This window comes from Microcaecilia unicolor, chromosome 5 (genome assembly GCF_901765095.1).
Source record: "Microcaecilia unicolor chromosome 5, aMicUni1.1, whole genome shotgun sequence".
Taxonomy (NCBI): domain Eukaryota; kingdom Metazoa; phylum Chordata; class Amphibia; order Gymnophiona; family Siphonopidae; genus Microcaecilia; species Microcaecilia unicolor.
The window spans coordinates 205,854,254-205,875,152 of record NC_044035.1 but is presented as its reverse complement, the minus strand read 5'-3'; the positions used below and the strand labels follow the sequence as shown (position 1 = coordinate 205,875,152).

Sequence of the window (20,899 nt, the reverse complement as noted above, 5' to 3'; positions counted from 1 at the left end):
CTACAGAACACACACACTCTGAACCAGAGACCAAAGGGTTAACACACTCTAGCTACAGGGAAGGGGAGGAGCCACGACAGGGAAACAAAGAGAAAGTACAGAGAAAGTACACAGCAAAACAAACACTGCTCCGACACTCGAGAACTAAACCCAGCTGCCAGGGGAGCTAATTAACCATCTCCTCGGGAAACCAACAGAAAAGGGAAACGGAACTCAGCCCAAGAACAGACACACAGCTAGGGAACACAAAACAGAGAGAAAGGGCAATGCAGAACTACCCCTCCTCCACAGCACAAGCGCTACAAACACAGAATCTACAAGGCTAAAGGCAAGCACAGAGCTCAAACACCAAAGCACCGTTTACCTGGAATAGCAGGTAAAAATAGATCCTGGATACTGACGTCTGAGCTGCAGACGTCAGCTACAACTCGGGCTGACCAGTAGCAGGTAAGTCCCTCCCAGCTACCTAGCAGAGAGGTTTCCACCCCTCCCCAGCCTGCTAGCAGAAACGTAACATCTACTAGTATACACTTCCACAAACGTGTAGAAGACTCATTTCATTCCCGCTAAAGAAAAGCTACTCTTCTGGGTAGCTCTTTGGTCTTCAATCTGATCACATTTGAAAATTCTCTCTTACTAAGAGCTCAGCAAAAAATGCAGCTTCTAACAACCCACTGCCTCTTCATTGTCCAATCTTTCCAGGTAACAGATTTCAAACACCCAGAAGATTGAGGTGTTTATCTTGGGATGTCTAGCACTGAAAGGTTTTAATGGAGGAAGTGAAAAATGGTTTGCCTACCACTGCTACTCAAACCAGAATATAAATGAAGAACATATTATTAATGTATTTGGTGCAGAGATAATATTTTCATTCAGGTACATAGAAAAAAAAGTACAATGTATACGTTACCTGTAGTCATCAGTTAAGAATGGTTTGAAAATAATTTTTTTTCTCCTATAGTTGCACCACAAACGGAGCAGCACGAACTCAGTTAACTAATAACTGCTTCGTAGTAGGCTAATGCATATAATGAACACACTGCCTGAGAAAACAAACCGAGTCCCATGTGCTCCACGACAGAAACAAATGGCAGCAGGATAAGCTGGACAAAACACTTTGAGGGGCATAATCGACCAGAAACGCCTATCTCCATGGGCGTTAATCTCCGAGAACGGGTCCGTGAAGGGGCGGAGTGAACCGTATTTTTTAAAAAAAATAGACGCCCATGCTTTATTCGCCAAGGTGTGAGCTGGGCGTTTTTGCTTTTCACCGATAATGGAAAATGAAATCGCCCAGCTCAAAAACGAATAAATGCAAGGCATTTGTTCGTGGGAGGGGCCAGGATTCATAGTGCACTGGTCCCCCTCACATGCCAGGACACCAACCGGGCACCCTAGGGGGCACTTTTACAAAAACAAAAAAAAAGGTAAAAGAGCTCCCAGGTGCATAGCACCCTTCCCTTGGGTGTTGAGCCCCCCAAATCCCCCTCAAAACCCACTGCCCACAAGTCTACACCAGTACTATAGCCCTAAGCGGTGAAGGGGGGCACCTACATGTGGGTACAGGGGGTTTGGGGGGGTTGGACGACTAGTAGCATTAAGCAGCACAATTGTAACAGGTAGGGGGGGGATGGGCCTGGGTCCACCTGCCTGACGTCCACTGCACCCCCTAACAACTGTTCCAGGGACCTGCATACTGCTGCTTGGGAGGAGGGTATGACATTTGAGGGTGAAAGTAAAAAGTTGTGAAACATCATTTGTTGTGGTGGGAGGGGGTTAGTGACCACTGGGGGAGTCAGGGGAGGTCATCCCCGACTCCCTCTGGGGGTCATCTGGTCATTTAGGGCACTTTTTGGGGCCTTATTCGTCAAAAAACAGGGTCCAGGAAAAGTGCCCTAAATTCTAGCTACAAACGCATCCATTATCGGCGAAGGGCGCCCATCTCTGTTCGGGTGATAACCACGCCCCCAGTTCCGCCTTCACCACGCCTCCGACACTCCCCCGTCAACTTTGTCCGCATCCGCGACGGAGTGCAGTTGAAAGCGTCCAAAGTTCGGCTTTCGATTATGCCGCTTTATTTGTTTTTGTGAGAAGAACGCCCATCTCCCGATTTAGGTCGGAACTTGGGCGTTATTCTCGTTCGATTATAAGCTGGTTTATCAATGACAAAAAGAGAAACTAGATGGTAGGGGTATACTTACTTCATGTTTTGGAAGCTCAAGGTATAGCAATGCACACTGAATTCAGCAAACCATGTAAACTAAACAAATAAGATTTAAATGCTTGAAAGGAAGAATCTGGACATAGATACTAACAAAATATGGGTATGCACTGAACTTTATTTAATGAGGAGGAGTGGTCTAGTGGTTAGAGTGGTGGACTTTGGTCCTGGGGAACTGGGTTCGATTCCCACTGCAGGCACAGGCAGCTCCTTGTGACTCTGGGCAAGTCACTTAACCCTCCATTGCCCCAGGTACAAATACAGTGGGAGAAATAAGTATTTGATCCCTTGCTGATTTTGTAAGTTTGCCCACTGACAAAGACATGAGCAGCCCATAATTGAAGGGTAGGTTATTGGTAACAGTGAGAGATAGCACATCACAAATTAAATCCGGAAAATCACATTGTGGAAAGTATATGAATTTATTTGCATTCTGCAGAGGGAAATAAGTATTTAATCCCTCTGGCAAACAAGACCTAATACTTGGTGGCAAAACCCTTGTTGGCAAGCACAGCGGTCAGACGTCTTCTGTAGTTGATGATGAGGTTTGCACACATGTCAGGAGGAATTTTGGTCCACTCCTCTTTGCAGATCATCTCTAAATCATTAAGAGTTCTGGGCTGTCGCTTGGCAACTCGCAGCTTCAGCTCCCTCCATAAGTTTTCAATGGGATTAAGGTCTGGTGACTGGCTAGGCCACTCCATGACCCTAATGTGCTTCTTCCTGAGCCACTCCTTTGTTGCCTTGGCTGTATGTTTTGGGTCATTGTCGTGCTGGAAGACCCAGCCACGACCCATTTTTAAGGCCCTGGCGGAGGGAAGGAGGTTGTCACTCAGAATTGTACGGTACATGGCCCCATCCATTCTCCCATTGATGCGGTGAAGTAGTCCTGTGCCCTTAGCAGAGAAACACCCCCAAAACATAACATTTCCACCTCCATGCTTGACAGTGGGGACGGTGTTCTTTGGGTCATAGGCAGCATTTCTCTTCCTCCAAACACGGCGAGTTGAGTTCATGCCAAAGAGCTCAATTTTTGTCTCATCTGACCACAGCACCTTCTCCCAATCACTCTCGGCATCATCCAGGTGTTCACTGGCAAACTTCAGACGGGCCGTCACATGTGCCTTCCGGAGCAGGGGGACCTTGCGGGCACTGCAGGATTGCAATCCGTTATGTCGTAATGTGTTACCAATGGTTTTCGTGGTGACAGTGGTCCCAGCTGCCTTGAGATCATTGACAAGTTCCCCCCTTGTAGTTGTAGGCTGATTTCTAACCTTCCTCATGATCAAGGATACCCCACGAGGTGAGATTTTGCGTGGAGCCCCAGATCTTTGTCGATTGACAGTCATTTTGTACTTCTTCCATTTTCTTACTATGGCACCAACAGTTGTCTCCTTCTCGCCCAGCGTCTTACTGATGGTTTTGTAGCCCATTCCAGCCTTGTGCAGGTGTATGATCTTGTCCCTGACATCCTTAGACAGCTCCTTGCTCTTGGCCATTTTGTAGAGGTTAGAGTCTGACTGATTCACTGAGTCTGTGGACAGGTGTCTTTCATACAGGTGACCATTGCCGACAGCTGTCTGTCATGCAGGTAACGAGTTGATTTGGAGCATCTATCTGGTCTGTAGGGGCCAGATCTCTTACTGGTTGGTGGGGGATCAAATACTTATTTCCCTCTGCAGAATGCAAATAAATTCATATACTTTCCACAATGTGATTTTCCGGATTTAATTTGTGATGTGCTATCTCTCACTGTTACCAATAACCTACCCTTCAATTATGGGCTGCTCATGTCTTTGTCAGTGGGCAAACTTACAAAATCAGCAAGGGATCAAATACTTATTTCCCCCACTGTAAGTACCTGTATATAATATGTAAGCCGCATTGAGCCTGCCATGAGTGGGAAAGCGCGGGGTACAAATGTAATAAAAATAAAATAAATATTACTTCAATAGATGGAAGTCTATTCCGATATCTACATGAAGTGAACTATGGAACGAAAACACATACTGGTAACAGATGACACGATGGAAGTCTATTCTGATATCTACATGAATTGAACTACAAAATGAAAACACGTGCTGGTAAAAGATGGCACGTAAGCTTACCCAATCTTTGTCCTCTGTTACTCGCTGGGATCTGGCAGAAGAAACTGGAGCTGTCCTCTTCAACCTCTTGTACCGAGTAAACAAGATATTCATAGTTGCAAGAAGAACTTCTGATAAGTTATGTCTGATCTATTGAACAAAAACAGGAATAAAAATAGCACTATGAAGACTGTACTCATGGTTCAAATATTAATTCAAACCAGGGCAGCTGCAAGCTATTCATTGCTTTCATCTCAAGAATACTGAAATGCTGTTTAATTCTGAAAATTCTTTCTGAAACGCATAAGTACATACATAAGTACATAAGTATTGCCATACTGGGACAGACCAAAGGTCCATCAAACCCAGCATCCTGATTCCAATAGTGGCCAATCCCGGTCACAAATACCTAGCAAGGTCCCAAAAAAGTACAAAACATTTTATACTACTTATCCCAGAAATAGTGGATTTTCCCCATGCCCAATTTAATAATGGTCTATGGACTTTTCCTATAGGAAGCCATCCAAACCTTTTAAAAACTCTGCTAAACTAACCGCCTTTACCACATTCTCCGGCAACAAATTCCAAAGTTTAATTACATGTTGAGTGAAGAAACATTTTCTCTGATTCATATTACATTTACTACTTTGTAGCTTCATCAAAAGCCCACTAGTCCTAGTATTTTTGGAAAGCGTAAACAGATTCTTCACGTCTACCCGTTCCACTCTACTCATTATTTTATATACCTCTATAGTATCTCCCCTCAGCCGCCTGTTCTCCAAGCTGAAGAGCCCTAGCCGCTTTAGCCTTTCCTCATAGGGAAGTCGTCCAATTCTCTTTATCATTTTCATCACCCATATCTGTACCTTTTCTAATTCCACTATATCTTTTTTGAGTTGTGGCGACCAGAATTGAACACAATATTCGAGGTGCGGTCGCACCATAGAGTGATACAAAGGCATTATAACGTCCTCATTTTTGTTTTCCATTCCTTTCCGAATAATACCTAACATTCTATTTGCTTTCTTAGCCGCAGCAGCACACTGAGCAGAAGGTTTCAACATATCAACCTTGACGACACCTAGATCCCTTTTTTTGGTCTGTGACTACTAATGTGGAACCTTGCAAGACGTAGCTATAATTTGGGTTCCTCTTTCCTACATGCATCACTTTGCACTTGCACCCATTAAACGTCATATCCCATTTAGATGGCCCAGTCTCCCAGTCTCGTAAGGTCCTCTTGTAATTTTTCACAATCCTCCCGCGATTTAACGACTTTGAATAACTTTGTGTTGAAAGCAAATTTAATTACCTCACTAGTTACTCCCATCTCTAGGTCATTTATAAATACGTTAAAAAGCAGCGGTCCCAGCACAGAGCCCTGGGGAACCCCACTAACTACTCTTCTCCATTGAGAATACTGACCATTTAACTCTACTCTCTGTTTTCTATCTTTTAACCAGTTTTTAATCCACAATAGAATACTATCCCATGACTCTCCAATTTCCTCTGGAGTCTTTCATGAGGTACTTTGTCAAACACCTTCTGAAAATCCAGATACACAATATCAACCAGCTCACCTTTATCCACATGTTTGTTCACCCCTTCAAAGAAATATAGTAGATTGGTGAGGCAAGATTTCCCTTCACTAAATCCATGTTGACTTTGTCTCATTAATCCATGCTTTTGAACATGCTCTGTAATTTTGTTCTTTATAATAGTCTCTACCATTTTGCCCGGGACTGACATCGGACTCACCGGTCTATAATTTTCCAGTTCTCCTCTGGAACCTTTTTAAAAAATCGGCATTACATTGGCCACCCTCCAATCTTCCGGTACCACGCTCGATTTTAAGGATAAATTACATATTACTAACAATAGCTCCACAAGTTCATTTTTCAGTTCTATCAGTACTCTGGGATGAATACCATCTGGTCCAGGACATTTGCTATACTGCCCCATTACATCCTCCAGGTTTATAGAGAATTCATTCAGTTTCTCCAACTCGTCAGCTTCGAATATCATTTCTGGCACCGGTTTCTCTCCCAAATCTTCCTCGGTGAAGACTGAAGCAAAGAATTCATTTAATCTCTCCGCTATGGCTTTCTCTTCTCTGATCGCCCCTTTTACCCCTCGGTCATCTAGCGGTCCAACCGATTCTTTTGCAGGCTTCCTGCTTTTAATATGCCTAAAAAGTTTTTTACTATGTGTTTTTGCCTCCAATGCAATTTTTCTTTCAAAGTCCCTCTTAGCCTTCCTTATCAGCGCTTTGCATTTGACATGACATTCCTTATGCTGTTTCTTATTATTTTGAGTCAATTCCTTCTTCCATTTTCTGAAGGATTTTCTTTTAGCTCTAATAGCTTCCTTCACCTCACTTTTTAACCATGCCGGCTGTCGTTTGGTCTTCCATCCTCCTTTTTTTAATACGCGGAATATATTTGGCCTGGGCTTCCAGGATGGTGTTTTGGAACAGCATCCACGCCTGATGTAAATTTTTGACTGCAGCTGCTCCTCTAATTTTTTTTTTTTACTGTTCTTCTCATTTTATCATAGTCTCCTTTTTTAAAGTTAAACGCTAAGTATTTGATTTCCTATGTATACTTACTTCAACGCTAATATCAAATCTGATCAAGTTATGATCACTGTTATACAGCTGCTCCAGTACCATTACCTCCCACACCAGATCATGTGCTCCACTAAGGACTAGGTCTAGAATTTTTCCTTCTCTCGTCGGCTCCTGTACCAGCTGCTCCATAAAGCAGTCCTTGATTTTGTCAAGGAATTGTACCTCCTTAGCGTGCCCCGATGTTACATTTACCCAGTGAATATCAGGGTAATTGAAATCACTCATTACACTGGTCTACAAAAAAAAACTTTTTCTGTAACAAGAACAAAACATACATTTTCTGGAAGATAATTCTTCCCTGAATCCAGATCTCATTTCAGAATTTCTGTATCAGCCTCAGTTTTCATGTGATAATGGTTTTTGCAAATGCTTGTGTCGGCGTATGTAGCTATTATATGTATCTGGCAAAATGACACGCTCCTGCTACAAGAGTTAAAAAAAAAAAACTGTGTCAGTTCACAAAGAAATCAAAGATACAAGCAACATAAGAGTAAAAGACCAGTAAAAGATCATTACAAAAGACCATGTCACCTTCCTTGGAGAAATATTCAGAAAAAATAGCATGTCGGTCACGAAAAACACTCACTTTCATATCACAAGAAAGAAGATTCCATCCTTTTAATCTCGAACCTAAAAGCTCAGCCTGTTGCTTCGACAAATTTAAATCACAAACAAGATTGTTGAGATCCCCTTGTGTCAAAAAGTGGGGCACATTTGATTCACAGTGGTCCTGAAATGATGGGTCGGTATGCATATACCCTTCTCTGTCTTCTGCATGTTCGTCACTGTATTCATCTTCACTCACTATCAAATTTTCAGGAGGCACTGGTACTGGCAATTCTTCACTGTGACATACAGGTCTTATAGCAGATGGTAAGTTACGATATTGCACAGTTTTCCTTGTTTTCGAGGTGATTCCTGCCATTTTTGTCAGACAGAAATAACAGTCTATTGTGTGATCCGTTGGTTCCCTCCAAATCATGGGAACAGCAAAGGGCATGCAACGTCTTCCTTTTAACCAGCCTGTCAGGAGTGTAACACACATCAAACAGCAAATGTGGGGAGCCCATTTGCGGTCCTATTCACCAACCTTACACCCGAAATATAGTTCATAGCACTTTTTTACAAGAGGATTAAGTTTTCGTTTTTGCGATTTCAGAGTAAACTCTCCACAGATACAACAAAAAGAATTTGGGCTATTTGCACAGATACGATGCATTTCTTCTGAAATGACACAATACACAAACCTTCACAAATGTAGAACTACAAGCAGTCACTTCCAACAGCAATTGTTGACTGAACTCTCAATGCTGAGATACAGGTGGCAACTGACGCAACAGAACGTGTTTGAACATGTTTGAGCATGACTCATGAGCAATGTTGCCAAACCTCCCTTATTTCCTGGTGGTGGCTTTCTAAACTAAGGGTTTTGTATTGTAATTCCTAGAATATTTCAATTGTTTTTCCAACAATTAAAACTGCTGAATTAAATTAATCCACAGCAGCAGGGCCACCGAGAAACTTGGCCGGGCCCGGGACAAGGCCGCCTCGCCCCCGCCTGCCCCCGAGGTCGCCGCTCCCCTCCCCCCTCCGAGGTCACCGCTGCTGCTGTTCCCACGAGGGTGGGATACAGGAAGGGAAGGAGACCCGAAGGGAGGAGTTCCGCCTCACAGGGAGGTGAGAGGGAGAGTCGCACCGCGCGGTGATTTAAATACAGGGGGCCGGCCCGGTGGCAGACGGTCAGAGGGCAGGTGGGACTGGCACCGGGCCCCCGTTGAAGGCCCGGGCCCTGGGGATTTTGCCCCCCCGCCCCCCCTCTCGGCAGCCCTGCACAGCAGGGTACCAAAATGCAGCGTTTTCAAGGATTTTTATAAAAAGGGTAGCGTGTCACAAGAAAACTGAGCCCGATAGGCAAAAACTGATTTCATTTTCGAATTCAGCACCCATGACTTAGCTAAGAACACCATTCACATTCTTTGTAACAAAAATGCCGTTTACCAGTGTTATTATTGCGTTGCCCAGTTTGTTTGCGTCCCTAATTTCCTTTAACATTTCTGCATCCGTCTGTTCATCCCAGCCAGGTGGGCGATAGTACACTCCTATCACTATCCTTTTCCCCTTTACACATGGAATTTCAATCCACAGTGATTACAAGATGTGTTTTGTTTCTGGCAGAATTTTCAATCTATTTGGTTCAAGGCTCTCCTTAACATACAATGCTATCCCATCCACCAATTTGATCCCCCGATTACTAAGATATAATTTGTACCCCTGTATGTCCCACAGGTTATCCTCCATCCACCAGGTCTCAGAGATACCTATTATATCTAATTTTTCATTTAGTGCAATATATTCTAACTATCCCATCTTATTTCTTAGGCTCCTGGCATTCGCATATAGACATTTCAAACTATGTTTCTTGTTCCTATTTACATCATGATCAGAACTTGACAGTATTAATTTGGAATCTTGTGTCTGATTTTTATGTTTATTTAAGGACACCTGGAGGCATATTTTCAAAGCACTTAGCCTCCCAAAGTTCCATAGAAACCTATGGAACTTAGCCTCCCAAAGTGCTTTGAAAATATGCCTCCTGATCTACTATCTGGTCTCTTTTGCAACCTCACTATCGGGATACCCTACCTTCCCTGTTTTGGCGATATCTTTGAAAGATACTTTATCCCCAACTGTGCACTTTTGAGCGACTGTCGGCCTTCCCCCAGTTTCTAGCTTAAAAGCTGCTCTATCTCCTTTTTAAATGCCGATGCCAGCAGCCTGGTCCCACCCTGGTTAAGGCAATATAGAATGTAAAAATAAACTATAAATCATGTAATTATGCAAAAACCTCTTAACTATTCATAACCATGACTGAATGAATGCTACAGTATTTTATATAAAAACTAGTAAAAAAGGCCCGTTTCTGACACAAATGAAATGGGCGCTTGCAAAGTTTTCCTCGGCTCCCCTACAGCCACCCATGTCCAGCAACCCTCCTCTCCCCCTGCGCCCACTGCAGCCATCCATGTCCAGCGAACCTCCTCTCTCCCCTGCCCCCCCGCCACCCATGTCCAGTGACCCTCCTCTCTCCCCTGCCCCCCCCTCCAGCCACCCATGTCCAGTGACCTTCCTCTCTCCCCTGCCCCCCTCCATTCACCCATGTCCAGCGACCCTCCTCTGGACATGGATCAGCTGTGAGGCATGGTTCCCCCCCGGGTTCTGAAGTTGACATCATAATGGCTACGGTGATGTCAGCCTGATCTATGGAGCCTAGCAGACCAACTCGGAATGAGCCACGGTCCCAGGCAGCAAGTCAGAACGTTGGAGTCGAGAATTATTATATAGGATGAGAATTTTCTTTTTTATAACTATTTTTCTTATTTTCAAAATTTTATGACAGCACCATACAAATCAATGGTCAAACATAAAATAAAACCAAACTAATCAAAACGTAGCAACAGCATCTCCGCTATCAACACTTTCCACAATTTTATATTTCAATAATTTTTATTGACAGCAAATCAAATACAGTTACATCCATCTGGAAACTTACATGTCGTTTCTTTGCTATCTAACATTACATAACTAAGAAACTCCCTCCCCTCTTTCCCAACCCCCCCACCCCTTTCTCCCCTTCCCTTATTATCTTCCAGAAATAACGATAAGGAAGAGCATTGGGAATTAGGTGACAAGTAAATGTCTCTTTGCTGATGGTTGTAGTATATTCCAGAATTTGCCCCAAGTCTATTGCAGTCGCCTTCCTTCTTCTGAATTTAGGTCTCGGACTGCGCATCGTTCCAGTTTGGATAAATCTATCATAAGTATTCTCCATTGGGTAATGTTCGGTCCTTTCTGATCCATCCAACCATTTAAAATCACTTTCTTTCCTGTCAATATCGCGCGTTGCAAAAATCTCCGATATCCCGGCAACGCCGGCTTGACATATCTGTATACCTCGAATAACATCAATGGCTGTAACACTGTCCTTCTATGCCAGCATATCCATACCACTTTGAGCACTTGCTTCCAAAATCTTTGCACTCTCGAACAGGCCCAGAACATATGTCCCAAGGCGGCCAGTGGGGAGGCGCATTTTGGACAATTTCCAGTTGCTCCGTATCCTGCTCTCTGGGCTCTGTGTGGCGACACATATAAACGGAGTACAAATTTATATTGTAGTTCCCAATATCGTGCGAAAGGGGAGTTGCGGAGAACAGACAACAGAAAGTTTTGTATCACACTGTCTGACACTTCAGCTGCAAGGTCTGCAGACCAGTCCTGTGCCTTCTTCTTGTAGTCTATGTCCTCCGTGGTGTCTAACAAATGTTTATGATGGTACTTTAGCTGGACTTCATTTTGAGATCCCAGTGTCAGGGCCGTACTCAGCGTGTCTTGAACATCTACACATAGGTTGATCCAGCCCACCGATGTGGCATAATGTTTCACTTGCAAGTAACCAAACACGTCTGAAGCTGGCAGTTCGTACTCTCTTTGTAGATCTTTAAAAGGTTGCAGTTGCCCTTCTTCATTAATTATTTGATACAAAAATTGAATACCTTTCTGCCGCCAACGAGCAAACACTCCTGAAGTTGTACCCACCGGGAAGTCTGGATTATGATATAATGACAAAAACGGCGTTGAACTCGCTGAAAAGCCATGCCGTCTGCATAGCCATCTCCAATCTGCTCTAGCAGATGTCAAGAACAAGTTTGTAGAGATCTTAATGTCTGGGCTTTGTTTACCCGAGTGCAGCAGCCAGCTGAGGTGCACAGTAGGGAAAGCAGATGATTCTATGGAGGTTGCTGTGAATTCCTGGCCACCCACCAGCCAATCTCTTGTGTGTCTCATGGATCTAGCTATCGTGAGGTATCTATTTTTTTATTACATTTGTACCCCGCGCTTTCCCACTCATGGCAGGCTCAATGCGGCTTACATGGGGCAATGGAGGGTTAAGTGACTTGCCCAGAGTCACAAGGAGCTGCCTGTGCCTGAAGTGGGAATTGAACTCAGTTCCTCAGGACCAGAGTCCACCACCCTAACCACTAGGCCACTCCTCCACTCCACTCTAATGCTTAGTAGGCCCATTCCTCCATGTGTTTTAGGCTTGTGAAGAACATTAATTGGGAGCCTCGGTCTGGATAAGACCCTTTCATCTCTCTGTCTTAAATACAGCGGGAGCATTTGGAAGGTGTATAACCACCGAGGGGCCACCATCATATTAAACAGGGCGATCTTAGCGGTCAGAGAAAGTGGGGTCTTCCCCCACATTTGTAATGTACGCCTGGTCTCAGTCAGAAGTGGTAATACATTTTCATTATAAAGCCGTGAAAGGTCAACAGGTATCACAACCCCCAGATATTTCAACTGCTCAGTCACCCATTTCAAAGGAAACTGCCCCCGCCACCCAGTTTGAACTTCTTCACTCATCGGCACTGCCAAGGACTTTGTGCGATTAAGCTTGAAACCCAATAACTCTCCATATTCTCCTACCACTTTAAGTAAGGCCTCCAGTGACGATTGGGGTTCATCTAAAAGGAGCATAAGGTCATCCGCATATGCCAATAATTTAATCATATGCTCAGGGAGTTGTGCTCCTTTAATTGCATTTGTGTTTCTAATTACACATAATAGTGGTTCTAGTGTGAGCACAAATAGTAAGGGGGAGAGCGGGCAACCCTGACGTGTACCCCGCTCAATCCCAAACTCTCCTGTCCGAATGCCATTGACCAAGATGGCAGCTTTTGGCAATGTATATAATGCTTTAACCGCTTCAAAGTACCAACCTTGGACTCCCACCCAACGCAGCGTCTCAAACATAAACGGCCACTTGACTATGTCAAATGCTCATTCCGCATCTAAGCTGACTATTAGCCTGTTTGTACCTGACTCTCTCGCGTGCATCAGTACTGCTAGCAGCTTCCGCACATTAAGTACGGATTTCTGTCCCCTGACGAACCCCACTTGATCTGTGTGTATAATATGAGGCAGGCTAAAAGCCAGTCTGTCCGCCAGGACGTGAGATAAAATTTTAATATCGACATTAATTAGTGATATTGGCCTGTATGAGCCGGGCTGCAATGAGTCTCGCCCTGGTTTAGGGATCAAGCTAATCAAAGCTGAATTCGCATGGCGGGGGAGTTGCCCTGTTGTACCGCTTCATTATATACATCTATTAGTGGTCCTACCACCTGGTTTTGAAGCATTTTGTAAAATTCGCTAGTATAGCCATCTGGCCCAGGCGCAGTATGAAGCCGGAGTGCTTTAATGCTATGTATAATTTCTTTCGCTGTTATTGGAGCGTTTAGGGCCTCAATTGCATTTGTTGACAATTTGGGCATTTCTGAGATCTTCAGATAGTCTAATATTCTGGTCTCTAATGGTTCTTTCTCCCCTGCCTCTTTATAGAGTGCTGCAAAATGTTCTTTAAATATTTCCGCAACCTCTTCTATATTAGTGGAAACCCCGCCTTCCCGTGCGCGCAATGCTGTAATAAAATGTTGTTTTCTAGTGTTTTTCACTACTTTGGCCAGATATGCTCCGGATTTATCTCCAAATTTCTGGAGCCGAAATTTCCGATAAATAAGGGAACGAGTCATTCTCTCATGTAAAAGGCTATTCAGTGCCGCCCGTGCCACCATAAGGGCATCAAAACAGGCTGGAGTGGGGGTTTTGGTAAATGCTCTTTTCATCTCTCTCAATTTGCGTTTGGAAGCAATAACTTGTTGATTAATACATCGATCACGTTTACACACAAACGCTATTATGTCTCCCCTCAACACCGCTTTTGCCGCCGACCAAAAAAGGCCCAGGTCTTCCAAGTGGCACTCATTATTTCTCAGGTATTCCTCCCATCTCTCACAGATTATTAAAGTCTGGGGAGGAATAAAGATATGCGGGAAATCTCCAGCCTGAGGACTTCTGAAAAAAAGACTCAATCAAAATCTGCCCATATCATTGCGTGATCGGAGATTTCCTCCGGGCCTATTTGGGCGTCTAACACTTGAGGGAACAGAGTTGGAGACACAAATATATAATCCAGTCTGGACTGTGTGCGATGTACTCTAGATGTATGCGTATAATCTCTTTCTTCCTGATGCAGTAGTCTCCAAGGGTCTATTAGCCCTGCTAATGTGCAGAAAGATTCTAATATGGTCTCTCCACTTTTTCCACCCTGTGCCATCCCACTTGACCTATCTACCTGTGCATCATATACCTGGTTCATATCTCCTGCTATTATCAGTGGCAGGCGTGTGTATTGCTGACATCTATGCAACAATCGTGTGTAAAAACTTCTGCTTTTCATAAGGGATGCATAGACCGCTACCAATAGTACCTCTTTTCCTTGCACGTTTATTTGAACTCCCAGGTACTTCTCCTCCCCATCTTTAAACCTCAGCTTGGCCGTGCACGCAAGGGATTTGTGTATCAAAATTGCAACCCCACCTTTTCGTCCCATTGCTGGGGAACAGAACATCTCTCCCACCCAATGCCTCTTTAATTTATCGTGTTCTTCTCGTGACAGCCTCGTTTCCTGTAGGCAGGCTATTTGCGCTCCATGATGTTTAAAGGCCGCCAAACGTTTTGTGTGTTTCACTGGGGATGTGATACCACACACATTCCATGAGACCAGGCGTAACTTTTTGAGTCCTAATCTAGCCAGGTCCTCTTCCAGAAATTACTTTCAGCTTATTTTGTACATACCACCCCAGGGCGCCCAGCCTCACCCTTAGGGTCTTCTATTTCGCTACACCACCTTTGCGTTCTTTAACCTTGTCCCTATCTACACCCCAGTAGTCTAGTCTTCCATATTTCTCCTTTCTGTCCCTTCCCTTATGTCTGTTCCCATATCTCTCCCTCCCCCCCTCCCTCCCGAAATTCCTTCCCACTGCCCACCCCCCCCCCCTTAACCACTTCCCAACCTGTAACATTAGGGGACACTTCATTGCTCGAAGCCCCCACACCTTCATTTACTTCAACATAATTCTACGTAACCCACAGCAGTGTATTATCTACTGCTTTAGCCTGTATACTCAGCCATCAAACCTTAATGCAACGGCTTTCAGTCTCCTAAAGGGCTGCTCCTTGTTTCTCTTTGGTCTCTTTCAAGGCCGGAGACAAAGTCTTTTGCTGCTTGAATTGAATCAAAACTTTTCCAGTTATTATCTTGTCTGATCTTTAGTATGGCTGGGTACAGGAACATAAATTTGACATTAAGTACGGCCAGCTGCTTGCACACTGGTGTAAATTGTCTCCGTCTGTCCTGTAGCTGGGCAGAAAAATCTTGAAATATACGTATAAGGTGTCCATCAAACTTTACCTCATCACACTTTAACCGGTATCCACGCAGGATTTCTGCTTTGTGCAGGTAGTTATGAACTTTCAAAATCACCACACGAGGCAATTGTCTGCCATCTTTGATTCGTCCCACGCGGTGCGCTCGTTCAAGGCAAAGCGGCCCTGACGAGTCCGACAAGGCAAACTCAGAAGCCAGCCAGCGCTCCAGTGTTGTTGCCAGCACTCGATCTCCAATTGATTCAGGCAGTCCCACGATCCGCAAATTCGACCGCTGGGACCTGTTCTCTAAATCGTCTAGTTTTGTAGACAGGGATTCAATCGTGCCGGTAAGTTTTTTGAGGTCTGTCTGCAACGGGTTGGTGGTGTCTTCTAGATCAGATACCCTCTTTTCTAATTCTCCGGTCCTCTTTGTGGTCTCAGCGAGTCGCGCCTCAAAGGCCTCAAATTGACTAGTTAATTTTTCAAACTTGGGCTCCAGCGCTGTTGTAATCACCTCCGTCATCTGCGCCAGTTGTTCTGCCGAGAAAGTCGGCCCAGCACAAGATGGCGACTTCTCTGCCCCGACCTCCGACGCTCTCGGCTTTTCTTTCTCTTTTTTAGCCCCTCTGTTCGCCATACCTTTAGCTGGCGTTTCTAGGTATTTGTCCATATATATTCAGCTGGCCTCCGCTGCTCAAGTGATGCTATAATTCCAGCGCTGTAGGGTTATTTTAAGATTTTAAGCGTGTCGGGGCCTCGGAGAGAGCAAAAACACGTCTCACCCTCTCATCGCACCACATGATCCCCCCTTTCCACAATTTTAAATTACAAAGTTATTCAAAATATATTGACTCAGGAGGTCTTTTACTAAAGATTAGTGCATGTTATTTGTGACAGGATCCATTTTAGTCCTATAAACCCGGCTACAAATAGCATGTGCTAATCTTTAGTAGAATTTCCCCTAAAATATTAGTGCTATAAACGTTGATAGTAGCAGTATGTTAAGATCAGCTGCCACCTGCCAGCTATTAAACAGACCAACAAATAAATCCTCTGATTAGTATTGTAAGTCAGATTCTTTGTTCTCCTTGAGTGATTAGAATGAGATTACAAAGACTGTGTAAGTTGACACAATTTCTAACCCTGAAGTTTTCTTTCATACTTACACCACACAACTACCCCCATCTTTCCCACTAAGGATGACTGTAAATGGTCACACTCAGAATAGCCCTCTGGCTCTTTTGTCTTAGCTTCCCTTTATGCTTAGGGTGTTTAACAATAGACCTCAGAAGGGCTGGAAAGAGTTCCATTTTTCTTTGACTTACAAGATTTTCTATAACCACTGGACTTGAAAATTTCTATCCTATTTTTTTTTTTTAAAAGGAAGTGATTGGGGAAATTATAGACCTGTAAGCCTGAAATTGGTGCCGGGCAAAATGGTAGACACTATTATAAAGAACAAAATTACAGAGCATATACACCAACATGGATTAATGAGAAGGCCAGTATGGATTCAGACAAGGGAAATCTTGCCTCACCAATCTACTACATTTCTTTGAAGGGGTGAATACCCTCGACGTCCTAAAGAGAAAAAAGATATTAGTATGCCTAACTGGCGTTTTGGCACCTTTGTCTACTTTTGAAGACATTTATTTATGCCAGTTTGTTCTGTTGTTACTAACTTATATTAAGGATTATATGAATAATATAAATCAATTAGAAGCCTTCCAGGTACCGCCTACTCCTTTTTTACTTGTTACAGCTGATATTGAGGCTCCTTACACCAATACACCTCAACAAACAGCGGCAGAGGTAGTTAGGGAAGTTTAGGAAAGTTGTACTGATTCGCGACACCCACCTACAAAACTTTTATGTGATAAGTTGGGATCAGTTCTATCCAAAAATTGTTTTATGTTCCAGAATAAATATTTTTTTCAGGTTAATGGAACCATGATGGGTGTCATGATGGCACCAGATGTGGCCAATTTATATGTGGGCTACTTTGAAAAGTAATTTCTTGTTCTGTCATCTTCTAAACAATTTATAGGATGTTGGAAGCATTTCATTGATGTCATAATTATGGTGTGGCTGAGTACAGTGGCACAGTTGAAAGGCTTTTCTGAATGGCTAAATACTTGTTATCCTAATCTGTCCTTTGTATATGATTATGACTCTTACTCAATACATTTTTTGGATTTAATTTTCCATCTATCGCAAGCCTACAGACAGGAACACAATTTTATACTTCAATAGTTGTCATCCCAGAAAGTTAGGAAGATTATTCCGTGGGCCAATTAAGATATATTTGTTCTTTGGTCCAGGAGTTTAAACATCAGGCGGAGTAATGGTATAGAGATTCCAAGACCTATAGGGGTATTTACTCAAGATCTCACCTTTGCTGGTCTTGGCCTATACAGCCATTTTATTATAACAATATGGATTACAGCTTGGCCTGTCTGCATCAGTAACCAGCTTTGTCAAATGAACAGTAATGCTGAGCATTGCAAGATGATTTCATCCAAGGACATATTCTGTGTTGCAAATTGGCTGCTATCTCCTGGGAAGACTGTAGGAGAGAAACACAGGGCTCCAGGAGTACTTGAGCAGACAGGGAGTGTGCATGCCATTGAACAAAGGCTCGCTTCTTGACCATGAAGCTGGCTGGACATTATGTCACCGTATGTGATTGGTCCACAGGTATCATCTGACCCTTGGATACCCAAAAGTTTGGACTGAAGAGAAAGGAAGAAGGGAGAGGACCGGAGGATTTGCAGGTGAATAGAAGGCTCTAAATGAGCTAGAGACTGATTTTCCTAAATACCTTGTGACAAATACACGAGGTTCGCTCAGCTACAATATCAGGCCTTGCCTAAAGACTGTGCCCTTTGCATCCAGGACTCAAATCTCGGACTTAATTCCTTGACCCAGGACTCGCTGGGAATTCAGCTCGTGTCTAAGAGGAGAAATCTGCTTCGGAACCATTGGAAGTCTGCATCAGACTGCAGGGTGAGATAACAGGATTTATTACTATGGCCAGGGGGGATAATTAGTCCTTGTCTTTATTGTGTGACGAATGGGTTTATTTCAGGATTTATGGTCTATAAATTTAGCTGCTAACTTTGTATTTTGCATAAGACGTGTGGAATAAAATCTCCTAATAATCATTAGGATCAGTATTGTTTTTTTTTTGTTTGTTTGTTACATTTGTACCCCGCGCTTTTTCCCACTCATGGCAGGCTCAATGCGGCTTACATGGGGCAATGGAGGGTTAAGTGATTTGCCCAGAGTCACAAGGACCTGCCTGTGCCTGAAGTGGGAATTGAACTAGTAGTCCATTAGGATAATCAGATTCCATTATATATTTTGGTAATCTATTTTTATAGCAAGTTATTGTATTTTGCTTGGCATTTTGCTGCAGAACTATTTATAAATATTTCTATACATAATAAATAATATATACATTCCTTCTGTGGCATTGTTCCTTTTTCCATCACAGCTAGCTTGTCATTGGGATAAAGAGGTACGCTCCCCTAGACACGAGTCCAGAATAATTGCTATTTAGTAGTGTTCTGACAGCTAAGTACTTCATATATATAACATTCCTTACAGACTGTAGTTATCCCATGAAGATACTTTATCCAAGATGGCCGCGGACTAGGTGGTCATGGAGCCACTGCTCCAGAGACCCCCGGCCGAGAAACGGTTGAGAAGGGGCCGTTCAACTTGCCCACAGAGCCAGAGTCGGCAGACTAGCAGTCAGCTGCCACCTCCTGTGCACTTAACGGGCATCCTCCGAGCCGATCGTGGCTCTCCCCAGCCAGCAAGGCCGAAACGCTGCCCGACCTGGACCCCAGCACTCACCAGCAACCCAACCCTACCTGCAACAGGAAGAACGGAGCACGTTGGAAGCAGACCGTGAACAGACCCCACAGGTCCACACCACCACCACAACGGCCGCAAGGGGAGCAGCCTGCTTACACAACGGCCACAGGGGGAGCGGCCTGCTTCCACTCCCGTGAGCAGACAGAGCACCTGAGCCTGCAGCCACACCGGGAGCAGCCAGAGTCCAGGAGCTGGGAACACAGTCAATGAACAGCTGATCGTGAGTATAACAGGCACAATTAAGCACGCCTATGTAAGCCCAGCACTAAACCCAGCTAGCAACTAAAGACGAAATAACACACAAGAACTGAACACCAGACTCACACCAAAGAACACTAACGACATCCACGAATATAATCAGAAACAGCTCACTACTAGCCCACAGTGAATCAAAATAATATGAACACCATCAAACTACTCCTAATAATCTACTCATTATCTCTAATCCACTTCACAACAACCACCCATCTTGCAAACAGTAACACCATGCACATATTGTACAATCATCAAAGACTCACCAGATACACCTCACCTCATCTAAAAGACATTAAGATAACCAAAGGAAGAACCAGTGGCGTAGGAAGGATGGGGCGGTGGGGGCGGTCTACCCTGGGTGCACGTGCTGCTGGAAGGTGCAGAGAGCAGCTGCGTGCCTGTTGGCTCCGCTGGTTCCCTGCTCCCTCTGCCCCGGAACAGGTTACTTCCTGTTACGGGGCAGAGGGAGGAGGGAACCAGTGGAGCCGACAGGCGCGAGGTTGCTCTCTGCACCCTCCAGCAGCCAAGAATGCAACGGGGGGGGGGGGGGGGGGGGGGGGGGGCTTGATGTGCTGGGAGGAGGGTGCCATTGCGCCAGGGGGGGAGGAGTTGATGTGCCGGGGAGGGAGGGTGTCGTGCTGCACCCTAGGGGGACGGACGGTGCTGCACCTGGAGGGGGGGGGGGGGGTGCTCAGCAGCGATCCGCCCCGGGTGGCAGCCGACCTAGGAATGCAAAGAAAGGTCCAAATAAACCTACCACAACAAAGAAATGACAACTAATAAAAGTCCACACAACACCGAACGTCGAATACCCTTACCAAACAATCCAAGTGGGCTACATCAATGCTAGATCCGTAGTAAACAAAACAGAAATTATAACAGACTGGATCACGGCAGAAAAATTGATTTACTCTTCATTAATGAAACCTGGATCCACGACCAAAAAGACCCCATAATCCTAGACCTGTGCCCTCCAGGATACAAAATCACACACTGGGTAAGGAAAGAAAAAAAGAGGCGGAGGAATAGCACTAATCTACCAATCCCACTTTGCCACCGAAACCACTGCAGAGTCCATGACACCCCACCTTGAAATTGCCTCAATCAAAATCCACAACAAAACCCTATGAGACTACCTAAATTGTGTCTTCTTCTACAGACCCCCAAGTAACTGGAATGAAGGCCAAACTAACTTCATGGACTTCATCTCCAATACATGTGCAACCAACACCAATGTACTAGTACTAGGAGACATCAACCCACACCTAGAAGACCCAACCTCAACCAATGTACGAGATTGTAAAGAATTCCTCCAACTATGGGATTTCAATTGGCCACGAATGCAAGCAACCCACATCAAAGGGCACACACTTGATCTCATATCTCACAAACTTTCAACAAACCAGAACGTAACTGACACTAAATGGTCAGAAACACCCTGGACCGATCACTACAAACTAAACCTATCACTACACTGGTGGAAAAATTCAAGAACACACATCATACACAACAAGAGGTCATGTAGATGCGAAAAAATTCTGGCAATTGGTATAC

The 20,899-nt window shown here is 44.3% G+C and overlaps 1 protein-coding gene across 4 annotated transcripts in view; it reads right to left on the bottom strand.

Annotated features, from left to right (window-relative positions):
• The window catches only part of NUP93 (nucleoporin 93), a 1,074,191-nt gene that overhangs the window by 77,968 nt on the left and 975,324 nt on the right, over window positions 1-20,899 (bottom strand). For all 4 annotated transcript variants that reach the window (XM_030203719.1, XM_030203720.1, XM_030203721.1 and 1 more), the window contains one exon: window positions 4,330-4,458. In XM_030203719.1, coding sequence (XP_030059579.1) covers window positions 4,330-4,458 — 129 coding nt within the window. The remainder of the gene's footprint in view (window positions 1-4,329; window positions 4,459-20,899) is intronic.